General features: G+C 38.6%; 1 protein-coding gene across 1 annotated transcript in view; it reads left to right on the top strand.

Annotated features, from left to right (window-relative positions):
- The window catches only part of LOC145269840 (neuromedin U receptor homolog nmur-2-like), a 296276-nt gene extending 287243 nt beyond the window's left edge, over positions 1–9033 (top strand). The window contains exon 4 of the mRNA XM_080125557.1: positions 7635–9033. Coding sequence (XP_079981683.1) covers positions 7672–8853 — 1182 coding nt within the window. The 5' untranslated portion in view covers positions 7635–7671 and the 3' untranslated portion in view covers positions 8854–9033. The remainder of the gene's footprint in view (positions 1–7634) is intronic.
- The last annotated feature ends 421 nt before the right edge of the window (positions 9034–9454 follow it).

Genomic DNA, 9454 nt, shown 5'->3' with positions numbered 1-9454 from the left:
AGACTAAAATTAAGGGACAAGGTGTCGGACACGTTCGGGTGTTCACGACTCACGGGAATATTAACCAGAAACGGCCTTCTTAAGATGGATGTGTTAAATCTACGCATATAATATGAAACAGCGATTTAAAACTTAAGCGTGACAGACGGACAGACAGTGACTCTCATAGAGAAACTTTGGCGCATTAAATCTGCGCGTTTAGTGATTTTTTTAAAACTACATATGTTACAAACGAAAATTACAAATACGAAATGTCTTAAATAAGTTTCGAGACTTTTTTTGTGCATGCATTTAAAATTCTCGTAGACTTTTGAAACTCCAGTATGTTATTGCTATACATCTTATGAGATGACTGACCAATTTTTATGATTTCAGGTTCAAATGAACAGCTACAGCAGAAATTGCAATACACGCTACTAAAGCCTGATTGTCACAGCTGGTGAATTTCAAAAATGCAATCTGAACGCGAGGACATTTTAGAAGAATAACATGCAATAAAATTCTGTTTTAAACATGGAGAAAAATGCCATAGAAACGTGTGGAATGCTTCAGACTGCTTTTGGACCATCTTGCATGAATCGAGCACAAGTTTTAAACTTTAATTTAGTAAATATCTCACTACCAACGTACTCCTCTGTCTGTATAATGCACAAGTACGTTCCAGGATGGCGTACTGTTGCTATATCTGGGCGGGAGCTACTCGGGGCACCTTATCGTGTCTTAACAAAGTTCAAAATAGGTTTCAAAACCTAATAGGTGATGCCTTGTTGATTTCCCTGCAATCTCTTTTGCGCAGAAGAGACTTTGCGAGCCTGTATCTATTCTATCGTTATTTTCATGACAAGTGCTCATCTGAGCTTGAATCGTCACTCTATGACCCCCTCTTCTTGCTAAACTTTCACATATACACTCGTCTAGCTACAGCCACTGCCAACAGTTTTCCCCCATCCTCTATCTGTGCCTAAATCTATACGCAGATTCCATGAACAAAGCTTTTTCTTAGAACTGTCCGACTGTGGAACTGGCCTGCTTTCCCACTGACTATAATATGGCTGTCTTCAAGTAAAATGTAAACAAATTTTTGTTGAGCCGTCCCGTAAATAATTAAATTATACCCGATTTCCATCACTAACGATTACTGTGCTATTGTCCCGGTGACCGCCGTACACTCTTTAACCCTTATCCTCGAGTGGGCATTAAGCCTTGATGAGTGATAACTCCTGTTTTATACTGGAGGTGTATACAGCATAACTATATAACAAGCGTATATATATATATATATATATATATATATATATATATGGCAATTAAGCTACACAGAATATTCCGCGTTTCATCTTCGTGAGAATTCGTCAGGCTTATTTGGGGAGTTGTGGATATCACGCACTTTTATATAAACATATGGTATTGAATCTGTAAGTGCAGACCATTGGCTGATTAGGATGGGCGCAATTATAACTAAGAAGCTAATTGGCTAACTAGCAAATTCAATACCATGTGTTTATATAAAAATGCGCGATAACCACAACTCTTCGCATAAGCCTGACGAATTCTCACGAGGATGAAACGCGGAATATTCTGTATAGCTTAATTGCCATATATATTTCATAACTTACTACTCAGCTCCACTTATGTAGTGAGCACTGTTGAAATAAATACTGAAAATTTATATCTCCTTATATTTATGTGATTAAATAAAATAGCAATATATATACACACACACGCGCGCACACACACACACACACACATATATATGTGTGTGTGTGTATATATATATATAATATACACACACACACACACACACACACATATACATATATATATATATATATATACGGGTGTATATATGACAGATATATGTTTCTATAATGAGTTTCTTTCAACTTATGAGTGTTAACGTTCTGATATGTGGTTCGTCTAGTGTATTCTCTATTGTGTGTTGATGTGTGTTGGTTGGTTGTTTTTTGTTTTACGGCATATCAACCCTTTTCATTTTTTTTTTTCAAGTCGATTTCTACTTAACCCATAGTTGGAACCCTAACAGGTACTACCACTCCGGATCAAAGTGGACCTGGGAGCAATGACAATTAAGGGGTGGCTCCACATTCCCCAAAGCCCACAAGCTGGGGCCTCACCATCGGATATAGTTTAAGGTCATACCCAGGACCCAGTTGATGTGTGTAGACAAATATTTAGTTTAAAGAAATCGATATCTGTTGGAACACTATCAAAAACATACCTCAAATCGTCCTGAAATTAAAAGTGCTTCTCTCCGAAAGTGAAAACGCTCAGTCGGAAATTATATTTTGATTCCAGATTGCAATACAATTACCGATTCCGATTCCGATTCTTTATATTTCTCTAAATATTTAACTATATAGTTGTATTTTCCCCTGATTACCATAAAAACACATATGTTTAATGTGTAGATATTTTCCTAAACGTGAAAATATAATTGTGGGGGACAGTCTATCGATTTTAACTTCACTAGTATTTTAAAATCAATAAATATTTATTATTTTATCATTATTACCAGCAATGGAAGATTTTGATTTAAACGAAATAAAATAAAAAAGACAATTAAAAGAATCGTTTTAACATCGGAAAATCGGTACTAATTTTTCCGATTCCGATACCGATTCTGATGCCCTCCAATATTCCAATATTTACGATTCCCGATTCCGATTAACCGTCCCAACACTACAAATTAAACATATGCTTCTGAGCCTTATCAGAATTGTAAGTGTGACTGGAGAAAGGGCTATATTAAACTTAGATATGATATCCCATATAAAAATGCCATTTCAAATTTAAACGTGTCAGAATGGTCGTTGGACCGAGCCGCTTACCGTGATGTTCGGTCGCATCTGCAATAAGATGCAATCTGGGAGACGGTGTAGAGAAGGAGAAAAGGGTGGGGGGTCAACTGATTTACAAAAATGTTTCTGAACATTATCAAGTAACCCTCAAATAGGACTGAGATTCACTAGCCGAAATGTGACAACAAAAAAATTAGATACGTCCGTTCAATCTGTATATTTCGTGACAAAAAATGATATTTCAAAAAAAAAAAAAAAAAAAGCGAGACAGGCCGACCGGGTGGCAAAGTGTCGGGATAAAATGGAGAAGAGGGTAAAATGATCTTGTTTTGGTAGGGGAGGTTAAGGCAGGGTAGATGATGGAGGGAGGGAGCTGGTCGATATCGAAAATGAGGGTCGGGTGCAGAAAAAAGGAAGGATGCAGCAGACAACGGAAAGGAGCAAAAAAGGTGCAGTTTATGGTGAAAAGAGATCCGACAGGGAAAGGTAAGCGACTACACTCCCCACCCTCTTATTTCATATTGCACGCACGCCCTCAGCTTCAACCTTTATTGGCCGCCTGATAAAGATGCTTTGCTTAAGCAGCTGTTCCAAGATGAGGCCACTGAGCTGGCACTTGATCCTTAAAACGAAGGCCGAATTACCAGTTGGTATACCCGTCCCAGGATAGGGTTATAATAAAGGCGACCACAAAAAATGCCGGAATAACAAAATAATGGATTAAAAGAATAACAGATTAACGCAACAAACGAACAGTTATAATGTGAGTGTCGTTCCAAAAGTATAGCCTCCTATTTTTTAAAACTAAAAATCTAAAACTAAAGAGCTAGAAAGACAGGAGTGGTATACCATTAAAGCGAATTTGTTTTTTCTGCATAGTCATCACCGTTCTCAATGCACTTTCGCTAGTCGTAATAGTCAGGTGCGCGCTTTGTCCTGCAGATCTCTGTCGCCACTTTCAAATCGACAAACCCATCTCCAATTATTCCGTTATTCTGTTATTTCCTTGTTTCATAATCTCTCTGTTTTGTTATTTGGTTGTTTCAGTGTTCCGTTATTCTGTTATTTCGTCGTTTCATTATTCCGTTATTCTATTATTTCAGTACGAAATATTTATCTAATTTATAAAACTCCCCATGTCTGTCTGTCTGACTATCTGTCTCCATATTTTAAAATTATCTATTCCGAAACTAAAAGTCGCAGAGCGGCGCTAGGGACTCAGATGATTGGATTTTTTATGGACCCTTCTTTTATGGGTCTTTAACCGTTAAAATAGTTTTTAAAGGGTCAAAAATGGGTCAAAATTGAAAAAAAAAATCATTATACATTTTATGCATTCATCTTAGTTTATTTTTAATCAGTTCATATGCGTGTCACATCGGTACAGTGGTAACGTCACCAGATTTGAATGCTAAAGTTTTGCTTTCGGTTTCAATTCTAGCTGATGGTACCTAAATATATTTTTTGTTTACGTTTGAAATCACGACTATAATATAATATATACGAAATCTGGACGAATTAAAATATCATATTTGAGCGTATTTTACGTCCGTGTTTTGTTGTTTTTGTTTTTTTTCGGAATGATATAATTTGAACATCTTTCGTGTTCTGCTGTGCGCATCTTGTGAAGTAGTAAACGTGCTCTCATGAAAGACGTTGTTCATGGATGCGAACTCATGTTGAAACATAATCTCCTATCAGTGATACTAAGCAGTAAAAGTTTGTTTGAGTCCGGATTGAACGAAAAATCCGTTATTGTGCTTGCTATGATGTTCAGAGAAATTGATTTTGATGTTTCCATTAATGGTTTGTGAAATTGTGTCGTCAAAGTTTCCATTAAACTGTTTTGAGCCTTTAAACCTTCTTCTTGCTGATTTAAAAAATTTTTTTTTTTTTTTTTTTTTGGATTGGATGATTTTTTATTCTTCTTTCCGTGCACAAAATTTTATTTTTTTCGTTTGTTCTAAAAAAAATGATTTCTTTTGTTTGTGTGTGTGTGTGTGTGTGTGTGTGTGTGTGTGTGTGTGTGTGTGTGTGTGTGTGTGTTCACAAAAGGTTAATTTTTTAATTTTTTTTTTTTAATTCAATTTTCACCCCAAACAAGGCACAGTGTCACTTTGAAGTACGGTACTACTATCTAAGACATAAGTTGCAGGGACATTATGAAGGGAGATGAGTAGAAAGATGTTTGTTCACATTACACTTGAACTTCTGCATATCAGTACAGTTGGGAAAGCAGAATCCCGGAAGGGAGTTCCAAAGACCTGCAGTTCTGGGGGAAGAAACTATTGGAGTCTTTCTTGCACCTAGCGATCTCTACTGTAAAGAGTGGGACTTAGTGGCTTGTCGGGTTTGTCGGGGGTAGTTACGTTGGGGAGGTACAAGTGTTTGCAGTTCGTCAGAGCATTCACCATTAAAGTATTTGTAGAACAGACAGAGGGATGCAACATCTCGTCGATGGGACAGAGGCTGAAGCCTAGATGACAGTTCAGGATCTATCAGGTTAGCGACTCTCTTTTGAACCCTGCTCAGGAGCGAGAGACAAACAGCAGATGCATCAGCCCAGATGTGACAACAGTACTCCATACATGGGCGAATGGTGGCCTTACATTAAATTGTTATGGAAAAATATTTTTCCACATTAAATTAAATCGTTACACTAAATTGTTCACAAAAAATTATTAATTTATTTCATTACAGACTATTAATTTATTTCATTACAGACTATTAATTTATTTATTTATTACAGACTATTATCCTCATCTTTCTTAGTTGTTGTTTCACAACGTTTCGCCCAACTATTCGTCTGGCCAAAACGCAGTGAAACGACAACTATGGACAGCAGTAATTGCTGCGGATGCAGTTAGGAGATTCAAAGTTCCTATCCCGTCACGGTTACCACGTGATGAAGGCCAGAAGAATAGTTAACCGAAACGTTGTGAAACAAAATCTAAGAAATGCCTTAGTATTTTTTGCCGACTCTTTTGGGCTATTTCCATTGCGGACTTGCTTCCTGTTTCTGTCTTATTTGTAAGACAGTCTTGGACAAAATGTTTAACCAGTTCTGTGATGGGGTAGTCCTACTGGCTCTCTTTTCTTGGTGTTCATATACTATTTTATTGTTTGGATTCTGGCAGCTTATAAGATATTGCCCAATGCTCACAATAGTGGTTTGGTGTTAATGGTCTATCTCTGACAAACCCATCCGTCCTGCTCATCTTGGTAGATATAGTCTTGGTATGCACTGGTTTCTGTATATTACTCGGTATAATGTTAACATTTTTCTTGTTGTGGCCAGTCAACAATGCCAAAGCTACAGGTCACCACTTGCATAGCTAGTTGGTTAATGGAAGTCACTTTCTTTTTGCTTGTCAGCTGTGTTTTGTATATTTTCCCCCACACGACGCACATACTCTTTGCACACCCTTTCTCTCATTCTGCCATGCTGAACTGAATCATTTTCTTCTATGCCAAGATATTTACATTTTTCCTGCTCTTCTTGGACTTTGACCTCAGTATCCTCATCAAGCTGTATGTGGATCTTCTTCCCATTTCTGATGAAGACCTTGGCACATTTATCGAGAGTGAATGTCATATCTTTAGAAAATTAGAGAAGGTATGTACAATTTGTAATAGCTAGCTTATTTTGCCATCTAAACTGGCTTAGATTTCTCTGCCTCTTCCTACAGTCTTCAAGAATGGACCTGTTAATCAGCAACTAGTTTTTAGTGCCTAAGCACTTCCTCCTGCATCCTGCTTGTTCTTTTTCAAGGTATACTTCTGAAGAAAGGTGGTCATGAATGGTGTCTACAACAAGGTCAGTGAGGACTTTATAAGTGATAGTGAAACAGAAGATTGACATGTCCTTGCTACGGCGTTGTGATATATAATTAGATATTGCCCAATGCTCACAATGGTGGCTTGGTGTTGATGGTTAATCTCTGACAAACCCATACCTCCTACTCCTCTTGGTAGATATAGTCTTGGTAGACACTGGTTTCTGTATTTGACTCGGTATAATGGTAACATTTTTCTTGTTTTAGTGTCTAGCCTGTTAATGTCTCTCTGTGGGCATTCAACAATACCAAAGCTGTAGGTCACCACTTGCATGGCAAGTTGGTTGATGGCAGACACTTTGTTTTTGTTTGTTAGTTCTGTTTTGCACCTTTTTTGCATTTTTTTTTTCTTTTCCACTATTTTATTTTACTTCAGTCGAAGGTCTCAGAAATCAAGGGGCCCAAAATCTGAGGCTAACACTCGAACTCTATATGAGATACAGAGATATTCGAATGTCCCATTTAAGTTCTTTATTTCTCAAGCAATGAGTTAGTAAAGAACTTGAGAACATAATTTCCCTCTCCCCAATTAAACATTTTCATATGTTGTAGTGTATCTTTCATTTTGGTCTCTTGGTCTTACGGATTCCAGGACAAGAATTTATCTAGTCTGGTGGAGTATCCAGCTTCGTGCTATTACTTGAACTGACATCACTTAGAAAAGGTGCACCATTCCTTGTAAAAGCTAATGTGCGTTAACCATAGTGAGGAGATCTTATTTGTGCAGGAAATACTATGTGATTTTGAATATTTGGCCAGGGTTAACTTCTGGGGAAAAAGTATCCTCATGCCAAGTTGTTCTGACAAACCCCTGTACAGAGAGACCTTAGACACTCGAGGACAGTGTCTAGTAGGCATTGAAGTTCTCTCCAATGCATTGGTTTTTATGGTTTTTACATGTGTTAACAGTAAAATCACATTTTTTTTAATGCTGCAAATATAACTAAACTAATATTATTTTTTTTTTTCTTTTTTACAGGAAAAATCTTCAGTGATTTAAGAACAGGAATATCATCATGAACTTTTCAGCCTTTTCACTTTCTGGCAAAATGGGTAGCGATTTCATTGATGCACCAATCGGCATAGCAACTGGCTATCCGAATATCACTTTACAAGAATTGAACGACGAGAAAGCCTTGCTCCGCATCCCTGCCATCATTTACACTATAATTCTCATGATCATCGGACTTTTCGGCAACACCATAACCTGTTACATCTACGGCTACCGCCTGAAGATGCTGCCGACCCATTGCTTCATCATCGTTCTTGCCGTTTTTGACATCCTCTCCTGCTGTATCGCCATGCCAACCGAGATTCTGGACATGCGATACCCGTTCATGTTTCCATCAATGATAGCCTGCAAAGCGTTAAGGTTCCTCTCCTATTTCACGACTGGTAGCTCCAGCATCATTCTCCTCGTGATCGCCATCGACCGCTACAAGAGGGTCTGCCGGCCCTTCAAGAAACAGATTAGCGTGCGCGAGGCGAAGATCATCTCATTCGTAATCTCCAGCATCGGGATCGCCGTCACATCGCCGATGCTGTACGCGGCCGGCAAGATGACGCATGTGACCCGCATCCCGCACATCAACGGCACCGACTGCTCCATCTCCGACTCGGTGCGCAACACGAAATTTCCCATAATCTATTTCGGCATCGTCTTCCTCATCATCATCTCCTCCTTCGTCGCCATGTCCATCTGCTACCTCTTGCTGTGGCTGGAGGTAAGAAACCGCTGCTCGAACCCCATTAGCGGCGGCGGGGGTAACTCAGTGCCGGGCGTGCCGATAGAGTTGCCGACAACCACCACGCCAGCGTTGGTCAACGAGAAGGCCAGCAGTAAAACGCTGAACCGTACCAACCTGACCGTTTTCCTGGTCACCCTGCTATTCATCCTGAGTTACATCCCCTGTCTCTCTCTGCAAGTGGCCCGTACCATCATCAAGTACGAGATCTCCATGAGCCCGCTTGTGGAGCTGGTCTACTGCATCGGCATGAGATCCTACTTTCTAAGCAATTCGCTCAACCCGCTCATCTACGGGTACTGCAACCGGCAGTTCGGCGACGAGTTCAAGCGTCTCTTCTCGCGTTACCGACAAGTCTCACGAAACCTCAAGAATGGCCGCTCTTCGAAAAACTCGGACACTTCTTCTTCGTCCGGCAAGATGCAGACGACAGTCTGCGAGTGTAGCAGCTGACTTGCGTCGAAGCGGGGGAGGATGGACGTTACAATCCCGTCGACACTCGACGGTGATTGAAACACATTCAACAAGAAAACTAGATTTGTACAATGACTAAAAAAAAAAAGGAATCTTATCATGTATTCAATAAATAGGATAGTTCGATAATTAAATTTTGTTTGTCAAAAAATAAATAAATACTTAACTAAAAATCTAATTTAGCAGACATCATTTTATCAATAGGCCAGAGTATTAATTTTACTCGAGGGCACTTTCATTGAATTCTTTACGATTCGTATTTGATACGTTTCGAAGTCTGAGAGAGAATAAAAACGCATAGCTATTCCATGTATTCGTTATATATATATATATATATATATATATATATATATATATATATATATATATATATATATATATAATTACCGTCGAAAACTCCTTCTTTGTTTTCGACGGTAATTCTTGGCCTGAAGACATAATCCCCCAACGCGTGTGATTACAGAAACATGTATGCACATATGTAGCCATTAATGTTTGTATAAATAAATTTAATATACCTGCTCTGTTCACACATTGAGCACTCTTTGGTAGACACATGTTGTTTCATTGGATGTACTTC

This window comes from Euprymna scolopes, chromosome 45 (assembly GCF_053919585.1).
Source record: "Euprymna scolopes isolate OS-2025 chromosome 45, ASM5391958v1, whole genome shotgun sequence".
Classification (NCBI taxonomy): domain Eukaryota; kingdom Metazoa; phylum Mollusca; class Cephalopoda; order Sepiida; family Sepiolidae; genus Euprymna; species Euprymna scolopes.
Note: the sequence above shows the minus strand (reverse complement) of the source record. Positions and strands in the feature narration are given on the sequence as shown.